The sequence below is a fragment of the Parasteatoda tepidariorum genome, chromosome 2, assembly GCF_982258835.1.
Source record: "Parasteatoda tepidariorum strain Cologne lab strain chromosome 2, Ptep-v5.0, whole genome shotgun sequence".
Classification (NCBI taxonomy): domain Eukaryota; kingdom Metazoa; phylum Arthropoda; class Arachnida; order Araneae; family Theridiidae; genus Parasteatoda; species Parasteatoda tepidariorum.
Window position 1 is genome coordinate 123,421,135 of NC_141756.1, and position 17,744 is coordinate 123,438,878.

The 17,744-nt window shown below is 28.3% G+C and overlaps 1 protein-coding gene across 1 annotated transcript in view; it reads right to left on the reverse strand.

Annotated features, from left to right (window-relative positions):
* LOC107440653 (E3 ubiquitin-protein ligase MYCBP2) overlaps positions 1–17,744 on the reverse strand; it is a 194,178-nt gene that overhangs the window by 156,446 nt on the left and 19,988 nt on the right. Inside the window, exons 10-17 of the mRNA XM_087158274.1 lie at positions 15,133–15,203; positions 14,632–14,773; positions 13,706–13,782; positions 12,081–12,285; positions 6,275–6,442; positions 6,004–6,156; positions 4,432–4,636; positions 610–782 (exon numbers count right to left, since the gene is read on the reverse strand). Coding sequence (XP_087014400.1) covers positions 610–782; positions 4,432–4,636; positions 6,004–6,156; positions 6,275–6,442; positions 12,081–12,285; positions 13,706–13,782; positions 14,632–14,773; positions 15,133–15,203 — 1,194 coding nt within the window. The remainder of the gene's footprint in view (positions 1–609; positions 783–4,431; positions 4,637–6,003; positions 6,157–6,274; positions 6,443–12,080; positions 12,286–13,705; positions 13,783–14,631; positions 14,774–15,132; positions 15,204–17,744) is intronic.

The window sequence follows — 17,744 nt, forward strand, 5'->3', positions numbered from 1 at the left end:
TTGTTTTATCTCCATTTCAAAAGTTACAAATATTTACGTAATTTGCACAGTCTATGAAATGAATATCTTATTTATGAGTCTAGGCATAATAGGTTTATTCAATTTATCAGTAGAGAATATTTATCAGTAGAGAGAGTTTTCTATGAAATATTGAAGGGTTAAGTAATTGGTCTGAAACAAAAATTAAAAATAGAACTTTTTAAGGATTCTAAGAACACATATAACAACCTACAGTTAAGCTTTTAAGAATGTGACTCTTTAATTTGCAATTAAGACTGCTATAATCACCCAATCAAAACGAAAATAAAATGATTAAGAAAAATAATAATAATAAATAAAATAATGAAAAAATAGTTCTTATAGTAAATGAATAGGGTGAAAAAACTTCTCAAAGTTCAATGGTGAAATAAAAATAAAAGCAGGATAGATATTGCTTTCTACACACGATATATTCTCCTCTGTACATTCAATAACTTTCTAATTCAATAACATGCAAAGAGAAACTGAAATAGATGAACTATATTTAATAAATGGAAAAAAGTGGTAAAAACTGATTTTTAGTAATAACAATTTAGTTTCAGAGCTTAATAAGATACTTAATGGTCTCACCACATCGAACATCAAACACAATAATGTCAGTCTGTTTATTGTCCACCAGACCTCCAGCAACTAGCTGACCCCAGGCAGCAGCTACATCAACATCCTGGTCATTCTCTCTGGCACATGCTCTACAGCAACCACACTCTAAGCAGCCTGAATCACCTGCACCACAACCACAAGGCCTAGAAAAATATCAGGTTTCTTTGAGATTAAATCCTATCTTTAGAAATAGTAATAATAGGAATCAGTATTTGGTTTAAGATCATAGAAACAAAACTATAAAGTGAATACAGCAAAGAACCGATTATCCAGTTTTCTGAATCGCTACAAAAAGCTATTTTTTTATTGTCAAACCCAACTAAAAATAATATCTTAGAAATTATTTTAAAAAGAAGAAAAAAACGATAAAGTAATACACATAAGTTTAATAAGATAAAAAGGGGAAAAAAATAATGAAATAAAAATATATACAGGTTTAATATAAAATGAACAAAAAAGGTAAGATGGAAAAAAAAAAGAGGGTGGGCTCCATCTTCTTCGTCGCTTTCTTCTACTTCGCTGTTGTCTGCATCAGGACTCAAAACCATCCACTCCATTTTTTACTTCATTATTAACAATGAAAATGGAAAAATCACGAGCATTTTTCCCCTCCTCCGTACAAGAAAGACAACGTTTGAATAGATTTCTGGATGGGGAAAAAAAAAATTTGAAAATTTCTGGAAAAAAGGAAAAACAATTTTTTTTCAGCATTGTTCTTTATTATTCTCAAATGAGAAGAGAAAAATCAGGTGTGTTTCTTTCCCCTCCTATGCACAAGAAAGACATCATTTGAATATAATTCTAGATGGAAAAAAAAAATCTTCAGAAAATTTCTGGAGAAAAAAGAAAACACAATTTCTTACTTCGTTATTTTTTGTTATTATCGAATCGAAAGAGAAAAATCACGAGCGTTTCATTCCCCTCCCATGCCTGAGGAGAAAGATATCCTTTGAATATAATTCTGGAGGGGAAAAAAATTTCTAAAATTTCTGCAGCAAAGAAATTAAAGATTTTTTACTTCCGAAAGGAAAAATCTTTCAGCAAAAAACTCTCAAAAGTTCTGCAACAATATTGCCATGATTCTGGCATGCAATTACTATCTAGAAGCGTTTAACTTGGGTTTTAACATTTTGCTAAAACATTAATCGAAATCTGAAGGAAAACCACGTGTATCACAATCTTTTTCCTCATTAAGATGAGCGATTTTATTTCTCCTCCACTCCAGTTAAACACAAATTAGCAAGCCCACACAGATGCTGACAATAAAAAGAATTTATGTTCTACCAAGTTCTCCCCTCTCTTCACACCCCATTCAAAATGAATGAATTGAAGAACAGGTGCAGTTACAATACTTGACCTTGAGTCATTAATCCTGTTTCTTTGCTGTCACTATGTTAAGGGGGGGGAACAGAAATGTCAGATAATTTTTAAAAAAATAAGAAAAAGTAGAAAAGAACAGAAAAAAAGAAGGGGTACAGAGATAATAGGAAAAATAGGAGTTCTGCAGTCCCTGTAGGGAGTACTTTAAGAGATTTTTAAGAATCAAAGAAGACAAATAAAATTGTTTTTTACTCTCCTGGACTAAGCAATTAACAGACATGATGACTCCTATTTTGAGAAGCTGGTAGTAATGACCCCCCTAGTTGCCAGATGATAGGAAAACAGGTGTTCAATGAGTCACTGAACTATGATTGAAAAGAAACAACTATGTAGGGGGTAATGAAGGAAATGATATTTAGTACAAGACTTTTACTTCTCTTGACAGTGTAGGGAACTAATGATTATTTTTAAAATGATGAAAAAGTAAACATCTTTTAAAAAAGAAAGAAAAATCCTAAAATCTTATGAGGAAAAAAAATGGTGGGAAAATTTATCAAATTTCTTTCCGGGATTCTGGTTTTCTGATTTCCGGATAAGAGGTTCTGTACTGTACCATATCTGTCAACATTTCAAAATAAAAATAAGTGAAATTATTTCATTTAAAAAAGTCAAGCTTAAAAGAGAAATGCACTGAAAATGCAGTCTTTCTGTTACTTCTCTTCGTCAATGTGAAATGTGTTTGTTTTTTCCAAGTTTAATAAATTATTTTCCTTTCAACGAGACTTCAGTTTCGTTTAAATGAAAGTAGGTATTTATTCACATTTATATTCTTGAGGCTATTTCAGCTGTCCAGGTTATGTGTTGCATATTAGATATAGCCGTAATTTATCAATGTCTTCATGAATTTCAAAAGTGCATTACTCTGGAGTTAGTCGGTATTTCTCATTATCAACTTCTTATAGAGAATATTTAAGATAGAGTGATTCCTGCCCGACGTTTGCAAAGTGAATCGCCAGTTTTAGACTGCAGCTCATTAGATTTCACTTCAAGAGTTATCGCTCGTTAAAGTTGCTTTTTCTTGTTATTACAATTTAAAATATGGCGCTTCTAATGAATTTTCACTGGTAGGCATAGTAAATCAAACACATTTTTTATAAAAAAGATCTTTAGTTTGGAGTCTGAATCACTATAAGCAAATTTAATCTAGGAGAACTCTAGAACTCTTACACATGGACGTATGCTGCTCAATGCCTCACATGGTAGAAGTCAGAACTTTCTTTCTGTTACAGACTTTACTGTTTTTTCCATTAAGAAGAAATCTGATGTTTTTAATTATTTTGTAAGATTTCAAAACTTTAAAATTGAAAATGTTACTACTGATAATGGCAGATGCGTTAACTAGTCCGGCAATAAAATTTTGTAGAGTTTATCGGATAGTGTGACCTTTCTGATGAAAAACGTCTAATTTTTAGTAAAATTTTGCGAGTGCGGCCAAAATCCCAGGGGGCTCTTTGAAATTAGGTTAGATTAATAAGTCCCGGGTTTATCTCCTAAAAAATGCTTTTAAAAATCTAAATTATCTTTTATTAAAAGTCTTATATAAGTTACAGCTTAAAGAGAGAAATCTCCTTGATTGCCCCAGAAGCAAAGCCATGGCTGCCTTTTATATAACTGCTATGCACAATTGTTCCTATTGCCCAATTTTATCGATTCCAGATATTGCAGCCTAATGCAGAATTCTGAGTGCAGTTATCCAACTATTAATCAGGGTGTGTTGCCAAATTTTTCAACAAAAAATTAGCACCTTTTAAGTACTTTTTAAGCACTCAAAAAATATTTTAAGAACTAAATACATTAACAAAATGCAAAATAATTTTCAAAGACTTTACATGATCATGATAAAATAACTAGTTTTTGTCAAAGAGCTTTTTTGTTAGTTATATTAGCCACTATAAAACGATCAAGAGATTTTTCGGTTCGATTTCAAATGGTGGAAAATAAAGCTTGAAATTGAGAACATCTTGCAAAATGCAACAGAGTTTCACAGGAGAGTGCAAGAATCGCACCGAACCGAGCTCAGTAGACAACCATGCGGACTCACAAGTATTTCACCAAACCTGTAAAATTATAAGCATTTTCATACGCTATGGACCAACGGTATGCCGAAATGGATGGTGGTTGAATGAATTGTGAAAATGGTGAATAGAACAATATGAAAAGCATGCTTTTGCATTATACATGGCGAAATCAACATTGTAAAAAAAATCTCATTTTCGCTTTTAGCTTCATTAATTGCTTTTTAAAAACACCTAACGAAAAAAGCACCTTTAGGCGCTTTTAAAAAACGAAAATAAGCACCTTTAAGCACTTTTTAAAAACACTATGAACCATGTTAATAAGGGGGTCTACTTTATCACAACTAAAGTGTTTTGAATAATCTAATTTGTAAGGAAGAAATTCTACAGTACTCACAAACCAGGATTTCGGTCTGGTCTCCCACTGGCAATGCAACTAGCTCCATATCCAGTACATTCTCCACACACCGTGCAAACCATACAATGATCATGATTCCATTGGTGCCTGCCAGCAGGGCAAATAATATCTGGCTCTTCCGATTCTACATCTTCATCTTCAGCATCGTCTTCAGTTGCCGTTGCCATGGCAATCGGATGAGGTACTGAAAATTGAATAAGCATTTATTACAATTCGATTTATAATTAACAAACAGAAAATAAAATCACTATTTCAACTCCTTTAATCCTTGATCAAAAGTCAAGTTAAGCGATGCAGTCAAAATTGATATTTTTAACGCCTTAAAGTAGAATGCAGAAAATGATATTCCTTCCCAGGATTGTGTTAAGAAGAAATAGTTTTAGCTATTTTAAAAATAAAATGCTTCATAAATAACTGTGTTTTTTCTTTCTGTCAATTTGGAAATCAAATGAAAAAAGTATTTATTAGTTTTAAACATTGATGTTGGCAGGTCTCCAGAATAACTAATTACAGGAGAGTTAGTATAAAAGTTTTTTATTAATAATAAACATACTGAAGAATGTAACAGGAATACAGATAATATTGAAATGATGAAAGTAAGAGCAACTTATTTAAGTTAAAGGGGGAGGGGGGAATGAGCATTGAACAATTCAAATAGGTCTTTGTTAAGCAATCTCAAAGTAGTTTTATGAATTTCAATTACTGATTCTTTTGTAAGTAACAAAAAAGGTATTTTTATCAAGTATAAAATTTATAATTGATATTTCCAATGTGGTGTTTAAAAAAAAAAAAAAAAAAAAAAAAAAAAAAAAAAAAACATTTTTTTTAAGAGGAAACGATTTCTAGATCTAACCAAAAATTTTTAAATCTTGTTGCTAATTCTAATGCTCTTGATAATTTCAGTTTTTTCTCCATCAAAATAAGTACTTCTTAGATGTGTGTTTTTGTGTTTTGAAATAATTCTTTTAAAATCTAAAGTCTAAAATGTTGACACACATTACAAAGAAAAGGTTTATTATAGAATTCTTTGAAATTTTTGATGTAAATTTTGTACAATGTTATCGATGATGTGAACTAAAAGCAAAGTTCTAAACATGAATTTGTTACTTTTGTCAAGCTTTAAGTAAGAATATATAGAATTTTTTTTAAAAAACTCAAGATTAAACAATGTATTTAAATCTATTTCATTGTTTGCTTGTTTTTTTTATTTTTTTTAAGATTTTAATTTAAAACACAGGCAATCATTCTATTGATCTAAAAAAAAATATTATTTTGAAATTTTTCACACTACAGTTTGTTGTCACGCCGTTAGCGTAACATTAAAAGTTTGTAATTTTTAAGCTAATATTTGCTGTTTCTTTGGAAAATAATTTATAAGTTTTTAAACTTTAGTTTAAATTTATATTTAAAGATCCCAGCTTACAAAACATAAAAATAAAATTGTTATCGGGCCGGTTTTTTTAATTAAAAAAAATAATAAACCGACACTTTAATAATTTAAAATTATAAACCAAAATAATAAAAAATTTTAAGCAAAAAATGATACTATACCTTCCCTGTTTGTACCATGAAGATATTCTCTACCACATTGACCTTTATGATTTATGCCAAATGTATAGATTTGTCCTTTTGTGGTCAGAGCAACAACGTGAGCTTTACCTAAAGCAGCTTGTGTCACCGGCTGTTTAATTTCTGTAACAAGACCTTAAACAAAACAAATATAAAAACAGTTATTCGACAATTTCTCTTCAAATTTTTGAATTTTATAACTAACAAAATGTATTTCTTGTATATGCAAATAACATATAAATGTGTAGCTTACCAGAATTATGATCTGCATGCACTGAGTCTTTTCCGAATAAATACAATTCCCCACTCTGAGTAATGAGAGCACTTGTTCCGTTGTTGCATGCAGACGAAACAACGTGATGCCCCTCCATTTTTATCATCTTTTTTGGTTTAGTAGGTTTTGGCTGCCTTCGTCCTTTGCCTAAGCATAGTGGTGATATAAAATTGTTATCAAAACAGGATTTATAACCATTAAAGTGCTTAAAGAGAATTAATTAATCAACAGTCTCGAAGAATGATAAAAAATTGAGAAAGTTTGAAAAAAAACCCATTACATGGATGTTTAAATATAAAAGTATGGCATATAAACTCGTGCAAATCATTTCATTATTATAATACAGTGAAGCCTGCCAAGTTGACCACCCTTGTAAGTTAGGCACCTGCATAAGTTGACCTCAATTATCAAGAACGGAATTTTTCCTATATAATATAAAGAAGCAAAACCTTTGTAGCTTGACCACCTGCCTATCTTGTATGTTGACCACTGAAATAAGTCAATTTTGTCTAGGAGTATTATGAAATTCTATTCTAAAACCCTCATAAGTTGACCAGAAAAAAAAATTCAGAAAATTTCTGTCATTTTTGCAATGTATGTTAAAATTTCACTTGTTAGGAGAAATAGTGTAAAAAGCTAATCTAAACCCTTTTGTGAGTTGACCATCAGGGGAAACTGTAAGGGGTCAGCTTTTGACCATTTCTTTCCTCCGTTCATTGAAAATAGGTGTGTTAGTTGAAAAGTTGCTCTTCCAGTTGCAATAGTGAGCATTTGAATAAATGAATGCTCTGAAATATGCTTTGATCCTTTATTTGTGGTCTTTGATATTTAAGTGTAGTAAATATATTTTAAAGTGTTCAAATAATTTTATTTTGTTAAAGTTTTCAAATTACATGTTTTCGTGTTCTGATATTTTAAGAAATTATACTTATTAAACACTTCACACGCATAACTAACGAAATAATTTTTAAAAAAAAAATTAGTTAAATATTAGAATTATATGTATCAAATTGAAGTTCTTCAGGTTTAAACACATTTCTTAAGATATTCATTTGCATATTTTCTGAATAAAATTTTTAAGTCAAGTAAAAAAAAAAATGTAAATATATAGCAACATTATATAGGAAACGAAAAAGTAAACAATGACCCACCCCCTCTGTAAGTTGACCACTTGTCTAAGTTGACCACTAAAACAATGCACCACAAGTGGTCAACTTACACAAGTTTTACTGTATACTAATATAATGCTTGATATAATTATTTTATATTTATATAATAAATTGTCTAATTTATCCTATCCTCAAATTTACATAATATATCATCTAATTTTTTAACCAATTGATACACAAACATAAACAAGTGCAAACAGTCACATCAAAACTGTATAGTCACCATGTATAGTATCACATGATAATTAAGATTTTACATAGAATCCTGTAGTGCGTCTAAGAATTTGGCCACGGACTGGATTTGTGAGGCAAAAGTTAATTTTCTTCGGTATCACAGAGATAAAGAAAATTATTACAATTCATAAATTGCTAATACAACACATTAAAATCCTTAGAAATAGCATTTAAAAATTGTTAGTTCTTTAAAACCTAATGGGTAGCAGATCAAATTTTTATTTTGTGGCGTAGCTAAGTTAACCGAGCTTAAGACAAAAGTTTTGCTCATGAAGGCTACACTCTAAATATAAACAAAACCAGGTTCTGAAGAGTGTAAGTAAAGAGGTTTTACCTTTCTCGAACATACACAAAAGTAGAGCTTTTTACTCATTCAATCCGGTTAAACCTCTATACTTGCTTTAGAGATCACCGTACTTATGAAGCAAACATACATTCTACTGAAACAGTTAAGAGATCCCTAATTTGTGTAATTAAAAATGTATTATGAATATGTAACAAAATTTTGATTGGATTGGATGGTTAATGTACACTAACCTCACAAAGTCTACTTTGAGTCAGTTTAATGTTCTTTGTTAACTAAATTACTTTGTCAATTTCTGCTTATCTCTTTAAATCAAAGTTCGTGATTTTTTTGATTTTTTTAAAAAAAAATCAAAAAAGTCAGATTTTTTTGATTTAAGTCAGATTTTTTTTTATTTAAATCAGATTTTTTGATTTTTATTCAAATACACTGTAAGAACTTTCATTTATGATTAAAAAAAACTTTGTAGATGTTTAATCAAAATTATATTAATATTAAAACTTTATTATAACAATATTTTAGAAGCTCTAACTTACTAATATAATTTTTCATTATAATACATAGCTTTGAATGCATAGCAACCATTCTGAAATAGAAAATTTAAAGAATACTTCAGGGGTTTGTCTAGGTTTTTCTGAGAGGTATACCTATTTTGTGAAAATTTAGACATAATTTGTGAAAATTAAAAATCATATAAAAAAATCAACACAAATATGTTAAAAATATGGATTTATCGTTTCTTACGAGACACAAAAATAAAATTTTAAGAAAAAAGTATTTTGTCAAATTATTCTACCGTTTTTCCTAAAGTTGAATTTGTGAAGGTACCGCTAGCTATTAAAACAAAGTTTCAATTAGTAAACCATAATTTTAATTTAAATTTGTGATTTCTTCTCTTTTTTTCTTGATTTTTAAAATGACAAAATAAATGTAACAGATTCTGTTTATAAATGTAGACATTCATCAAAAAATAAACAAATATTTAATCTATATACAGTACAGAACCCGTTATCCTGAAATCAGAAAACCGGAAAACCAAAAAAACGGAACGAAATTCGATAAATTTTCCCGCCTAAAGGAAAATGAGGAGAGAAAAAAAAACATTTTTTCCTCATAAGATTTTAGGATTTTTCTTTCTTTTTTGAAAGATGTTTAACTTACCATCATTTATAAAATAATCATTAGTGTATTACTTCATCGTTTTTTCTTCTCTTTAAGATTATTTACAAAATTTTTGTTTTTTTTTGTTGGGTTTAACAATAAAAAAACTGCTTTTTGAAGCGATTCAGAAAACTGGAAAAATCAGTTACCCAGAATAGCGATGGCCCCGATCGTTCCGGATAATCGGTTCCCGACTGTATTTTTATATTAAGAAAATTATTTTTAATTCTATATCAAAATAGATAAGTTAAGCTAAAAAAAAATTTTTAAATTCTATGTACTCATTGGAATTTTTTTTCACAAAATTTCTTTATAGAAAATCAGATAATGTCAAAGATACTGTAAACGTATTATAACCCTACTGCTTCAAATAGACTTTGAAGAGAAGAATGACACTACATCAGGAGAAAAATATCTGAATTCATCAACCCTTTTTTTTTCTTTTTCTACTTTTGGCATATTAGGGTAATTTCATTTTAATATAACCTCAAACTTCAGAAATATACATTTTCCACCAATAAAATATAATGTAGATTTTAATTCCAAGATTTTTCATTCAAAAGGTGGAATTTTAATTAACATTATTTGCATTATTTTTTTGAAAAAAATCATGCTTATTAATTACTTTCTACAGCTATGCAAGTCTATATTAAGACAGCATTAAATGTTTACTTTAATTTGTACTTTCAATCTCAAGAATCAAAACATTTTTAAAAATGTAATTTTAAATGTGTTTTAAAATTATAAATATGTGGGGATTTAACAAACACCAAGAACGAAAATAATTTCGTTAACTAAAATTAATTAATGCAGTAATTTATTTAAAATAAATTTTAAAACTAAGAAAACAAAATAATAGAAGTATCAATAATTTAAAACACTGATTTGTAACTTTTAAAATCAATATATATATATTTAAAAAGAAATAATTGATTTAAATTAATGATTTTTTTTTAAAAAATCATTTGATTTAAATCGTGATTTAAATAAAGCTGATTTAAATCAACAAACCCTGCTTTAAATGTTGTTCAAAATGTATTTTTCTATTTGTATTTTGATTTGATGAATTTTATATATTTTTTTCTCAAAATCACAGGAAGGTACATACTAGGTATCGAAGTCACATGAAAAATAATTTCTCTCAATTTAGTTTTTGTTCAAAAAGGATTAATACAGCATTTGGGCAGCCAAAGTTTGCAGCAATTTCAGTTCTGGCTCAAAGTCTGCAGGTTAGTTACCTGATTTTATATATATATATATAATGTCATTGCCAAGTGGAAGGATAAAAACAGGTCTTAGGCAGGGAAAAAGGGGTCAAAATTTATTTATTAATTATTGGAGTGAGAACAGCTATAAAAGTGGACATGAAATCGTTGTGCTCCTCAATAAAAGTTAGGGAAAATCTTGCTAAGTAAATCCGTAAAATGTTTCATTTTAGAGAATAAGGGAAAAATTAGTAATTATTATTGGTCTGTTAAAAGGGTCCAGGGAAAAAGTCTTTCTTATGAATTAGTTAGAGGGATAATCGTCAGAATAATAATTAATGCATACTTGAACTAAAAATAGATTAAAAGACCAGATGTGAATTTAAAAGTGTAAGAAAGCCTTTCGTTTTGAATAATAAAGAAAAGGATTTACAGAAAAGGAATAACATAAAAGGATTAATTAAAGCTTTTTATGTTACATATATATATATATATATATATATATATATATATACATATATATATACAAATAGATAGTTCCGGGATTACAGGAACAGACTTCACGAGCATATAAGGGCCATCGCCTTTAACATATGCAGACTATCTCATCTTTTTGCAAGAGCTTTCACCAACCTTGCTTAACTGTGTGCCACAACATGTCAGATGCAGAATGTGGTTTGAACATGATGGGGTACCTTAACATTATGACAAATGCGTCAGCAAACATTTGACTCAGGTGTTTGGTCACCGATGGATTGGGTGAGGTGAACCAATTTGCTAGCCACCACGCTCTCCTGGTTTAAGCAGTTTGGATTTCTTTCTCAGGGATAAACTGAAAAGTGCTGTGTACATAACACCTGTCGATTCTGCTGTGTTTTTGCATATATCTACCGAAATCCATCTGCCAGCGAGTCTGCCAATCCCTGGACTGACAGTGTGATGTATGCATCACTAGTTAGGGTGGAAACTTTGATCATCTTATGTGACATTTTTACATATCATCTACAACAGCACATTTAATATATTCAACCAATAAATTTTTCAGATCATCTCAATCTTGTGTCTTTATTTCTAGTACCTGACATACTATTTTTCTGTGATGCTTCCTACCATGGGATACTAGACAGTTCTGAATCCTTGTGATGTCCCTTACCCAGGGGTAACTGTGAGCCTAACTCAAAAATCCTGAAAATTTCTCGAGTAAATTCATTAATGACGAATTTCAAAATTTTGACCTCATAAATTTAAATCGATGTTTTCAAAGCATGAAATTCTAAACAAATTATATGCAGCATAATTTAAATGAATAATTATGTATAAGTTTACTTTTATTTATAATCACATTTATTATTCTAAAAGAAAAAATATTTGCAAATGAAAGAGATCCCAAGTATAAATTCTAGTTCTAATATTTTTAAATAAAATATACAAGAATTCTTAGACGTAAATGTGATCGATGATTTCTTGAAACTTCTAGACCTTGAATTTCCGGATCGCAGTTAGTGAAAAATCCGATTTTTCTGGAGCACAATCATCTCTTCCTACCTCCCATTAAAGTTTGTCCCAGGGACACCCTGTACATATACATATATATGTGTATATATGTATACATGTATTCATACATATATGTATATGTTATAAGTAGTATATACATTTGCAAAAGAACTAATGATTGATAATAAAAGAACAAATTAAGAAAACTGAGCTAGTACTTTGATCGCCATCCTCTCCCCTGCGGGCAGTTCCAGCAAAGAAAACACTGCCATCTTCTGCAACTAGAAGAGCATGCTGCCCATCATGGCCAACTGAATAATGGACAATCTTAGGTGACTTAGTGATGACCAATTCAGTCCATTTACCAACTGAAGGACCTCCGTGTTTCACACCCATGCTTTGAGCTTTACCAGAGTATAAAATCTATAATACATAAATATTACATTTTAAATCAAAAAAATATTAAGTAATTAAAAAAATAAAATAAATAATAAGTGGCTGGTTCATTGCCTTGGCAACAAAGAAAGCATGGATTCTTACAATTAAGAAGGAAATTACTCTATTGATATTTTTTGACACTTTCTTCTTCTTTTACATGGAAAAAGACGATAACATCTGCTGGGTTAATTGTGAGCCCAACTCTAAAATCTCAAAAATTTCTTGAGTAAAATCATTAATGACGCATTTCAAAAAATTTATGTCTTTATAAATTTAAATCATTGACATTTTCAAAGCATGAAATTCTAAACAAATTATATAGAGCATAATTTAAATGAATAATTATGTATATGTTTACTTTTATCTCTAAACACATTTATTATTCCACCAGAAAAAAATTTTACAAATGAAAGCGATGCCAAGTATAAATTCCAGTTTTTAAATAAAATATACAAGAATTTTTATACATAAATGTGATCAATGATTTCTTGAAACTTCTGGCCTTTGGATTTCCGGATCACAGATAGCGAAAAATCTGGAAATACGGATTTTTTTCTAGAGCACAATCATCTCTGTATTCATAATACTCATAAACACAGCAAACCTGTAGACCGCTACTTTTGAAAAATACTTAAATTGTAGATGATTTACGTGTTTTTAATATTTATGCAAAGAATCTACGGTACAGTTATTGGAATATAATTTTCAAGTGGAAAGTAGTGTTCGAACACAATCTCAGTCTTTCAACCCCAAAGTGGGACGATAAAACTGGGGGAGGTGTTTTAATTAATTTCCCTGCTTTTACGAAGTTCTCACTGCCTTGAGGCTATACCCTGATGTTGTTTGAGAAGAAGGAATATTAATAATAATGAATCAATTTTAGTATAAACTGTAATTTAAATTTAACAATCTTACACGACTACAACAAATATTTTTATAAATTGGGTAATTGTGTGTAAAATTTCTATCAAACTAAACTACTAAATAAAAACTTGCTTTACACTTCCTTTTCATTTTTGTTTCTATTTGTAGATGCGTCAGACATGCATTGAAGACACGTTAAAAAAAACTAGAAAAACTGAAGGCATTAAAACTACAATAAAAAACTAGAAATATATCCCCATCGAAAAAATTATATTTATTTTTAAAAAATGCCCAGTTTCTGTTCAATTAAACCACAAGTTAAAGTGTGTTGTTTTAGTTTTTGCTTTTTTAAATTTATGAGTTTATAATTTGAAGACATAAAAAATTTCCAACTAATATGATAGTTAAAACAATTTCCCCCAAAATTACTGTTTAACAGTTCAAAAAACCATCTTGCTGCCCAAAAATGGTGAATTGCTATAAAGAAAATTAAAGTAATTAGAAGGTTAATGAAATGAGAAAGAATATTATAACCACATACTTTACCACAAACTGTCTTGATCAAAGCAAAATCTTTTCCTGCTGCAATGCTTACAGGTTCATCTTCGGATGGCATGTCTGTGCAAAAATAAGTATGATATAATGAATACTTCATTTGATACATTAAGAAATTGGCTTTACTTTCTAAACAAAATTTTTATGGCTTCCCACTCATAACTAAATGCATCTCACTTTCAATCTATTTATTAAACTTCACATGACATTTGCCATGTGCACATTTTTATGACATTTAATAAATGTTACAAGTCATTGTTCTAAAATGCTGCCAAAAATTACTGTTTCTTAACTAAAAACATTAATGAAAAAAGACGACGCAAGACAAAAAGAAAAAAATTATATATTTTTTTTTTCTTATAAAATATTAAATAATAATTTTTTTAAGTTTCTCTCATAGACATGTGTACAGAATAAAATTTGTTATTCACTCTAAATTTGAAAGAATTTTAAAATAAATTTTAGATTACAAAAAATAAGAAACTGAATAATAAAAAATAAAAAATCATTAAAAACAGATGGGAATGAAAAAATATATAATTTAACAAGAAAAAATATATTATTTAATAACAAAGGTAACATATTAATATTCACTTTAAAATTGAAAGAATTTTTTCATTTTGTACTGAATAACAGGCTTCTATCTGCAAAGAAAATAAAAATAAAAAAAAGAAAGAAAAAAGAAACATTTCAAACTGTTCTACGAACAAAGTTCTTTTTGCTGACATCTCATCAAATTTGGTATCAAGATTCAGCAAGCAATTTTCACTTTTACGTGTACTTTAGATTTTAAAGAATATAATTGAAATATTATAAGAGATATATTTTTCTTTGTGTTTCATCATGACTGTTATTATAACACTGCATAATAAAAGAGTAAAACTATTATAATAACAGAAATTAAGTACTTACTTAATACGTGATATGTATTATCATCCTCAAACAAACCAGAACCAAAAATATCCAGGCATTTGCGAGCCAATTTCAAAGTTAATTCATGAACACAATTCATAGGAGATGAGCCAGGCTTGAACATTTTTATAATAAAGCTATCCTAAAAATTAACGGTTTTACAAAATAGTTTTAAAAAGAAAATTGCAATAGTTTTAAAAAAAAGTTTAGACAAAAATCAAACTTTTTATGGTAAAATTAAGACCTTAATTATTACCATTCTATAATAATCTAATAGTTTTTAAAAGAGAAATAATTTATATTTAATTTGTACCTCTTTTATGGCAATAATAAGTTCAAAATTATAACTAAGAAATAGTAACTTAATAAGAAACTAATTCATACTTAAATTATACTTTTTTACCCTAATAATAGCCTTAAAATTATTACCACAGGTTAGTAATAAAATAATTTTAAATTAGTAATAAAATAAGTTTATATTATTTATAATAAAAATCATACTTCTTTTGTGGCAAGAATAAGTCCTAAATTATCCCCATCAGAGAAAAAGGCACAAGGACCCCATTCTGGAACTAAATTGTAAAACCATGTTAATAAACAATGAGATGATAGCAAGAAAATATAAATACAATATCATATTAACAAATGCAAAACAAAAAAGGGAACCATAAATATAGATCCTTCCAAAATAATTTTACTTTTTTGATAGAACTAACATCAAGATGATGAACATACCTCTTCCTAAATTTTTAAAATAAAATTTACAAAAAATCATTACGGACATAAAGATGAAGATAAGATTTTTTTAAAAAAAAGCCTTTTACGAGTTTTTTTTTTATCTAATTTCTCATTTTTCGAATTTTTCCAGGCTTGTTTAAAACAAAATCAAAATAATATACAAATGAGACGACTTTTCAGCATTTTCCATGTAAAGCAAAAAGATACATTTTTATGCCAGTTACCATCGACTTCACACTAATAAAAATATTTTCACTCAACAATCCAGATAATAGTGTGGTTTTTTTAAAATTCTTTTTCATATTTTAAATAAAAATTTTAAAATCTTTTGTTTCGGATATTTTTAACATAATGCAAAAAAAAAAAACAATATTTTATACTTTTGGCTTTAAATCTCTCTTTTTTTTTTCTTGTCCGAGTTTGGTTTTAAATAAGAGTAAGTTAATCTATTTTAGTAGAGCCTCAATTCATGGGGAGCCCCGGAAAACAGAGGTCAAGGGGGAAGTGCAAAGCATGGTCAAAGTAAAACTATAAACAAAGAAAAACCCTGAAGTCCATAAGATGCACTAAATTAAACCACCCCGATTTGCAGAGCCAATTATGTGTCTACCATTTGTTTTTTTCCTACATGAAAGGTTTAGTTTACAGCATATTACTAAAAAACCTTTTAAGAGAACATCATTAAAATTGTAATAAAGAATAGGGAATTCAGTGAAAAATACAGTTTAATTAAATTATTTACACTTATAAAAATGAATAAAGCATGTCAAGTGAAATGTTATTCTCACATAAACTGTTTTTCTTCAAAAAATAAACTGTTGTGGAAAAAATCCTTTTTTTTTCCAGTCATATTCATATTTTTCTCAAAAAAAAAAAAGGAAAATAAAACAGAACAAACAGGAACATTTCTAGGGAATTCTGACAACCCATTGAAATAAAGTAATTTCATTTATATTTTTGCAATGATCATCATAATTTTAAAAAAATCCATCAATTACTTTATGTTATTGAAAGGATCAGACACAGTTGTAAGGATTAGTTTGGATTTATAAAGTTTAACAATACTAGATCCAGAATCAAATATACTGCACCAAACAGAAATGACCTTGCACAAGTTCTACAGAAAATCAAATATACAGTGCATAAAATAAAATAGTAAACATCCTGAATAATTTTTGATCATAGTATCAAGTACCAAGACTCAATCTAATGGTTGAGCCTAACCTAAAATAATTATTGCACACAATTTTAGGTTAGGCTTTCAAACCATTAAGTTAGAGTATTAATGGTTTGAGAGCCTAACCTTAAACAGTGGAAGCATTTTTATGTTAGGAAATCAAATGCACTTTATCTGTATTTAGATGCCTTTTTGTTGAACCTCAAAAAATGAGCATAGTTGCCAACATGGACAGGAGAAAAAAAACAGTATATTTTACGAAATAATATAAATTCCATGATAATTGTTGCCCCCATTTATGTTATAAAATATTATAAACACAAAGGGATTTTTATAGTCATCAAAATAGAAAAACTGCAATATTTTCCGGTTATGATTAACATCAAATGATATTGAAATGTTATGTATTATATTTACTCATAATTTTAAATAATTATAGGGATTTAATTCATAAAAGTTAATTGAAAGATTTTTTAATTAATTTAAAAAGAGAGTAAAAATAAAGTGAACATTTTTGAACAAAAAGAGTTTTAAACTGATTACTATAAATGTGGCTCACTTTATTGTGTATTACTAACAATGTATTTAAATATTTAAGAAAGCAATATTTTGTGCAAGATTTCTACTTTAAAATGGATTTTGTTAGAAAACTGCTCAATTTCAGTGAATTTTCTAAAATTACCAAAACCAGAATTTCTTAAAATACAAAAACCAAAATTTTTATTAAACCAGTAGACCAGAAGAAACAGGCAAAATCCAGTAGAGTTGGCAACTATGAATGGGGGATAGCTTAAATCTTGAAAATATGATCCTAGTAGTTTAGACAAAAAAGAGACCAAAAGTAAGGTTAATTTCATTTTTTGCGCACTTTGCTATATCCTAAAAATTCAATAGCGAATCAATGAAATATTTAACACAATAATAAAATTTGTATGTCTGAAGATAGTTACAGCAAAAACTAATTTTTTTTCTTTAATTTAAAAACTGTCAAAAAATTTTAAAGAATAAAGTATAATTTTTTTTCCCTTCATAATCTGGATAATGTAATTTTAAATCATAAAATACAAAATTTGAACAGATATTGTATAGTTTCTGAGTCATCAAACTTTAAAAAGTTGAATATTTAAAGTTTGATAACTAAGAAACTATTTAACAAATTAAAAGTTCATTAACTATTATTATTGTAATATTTGCATAG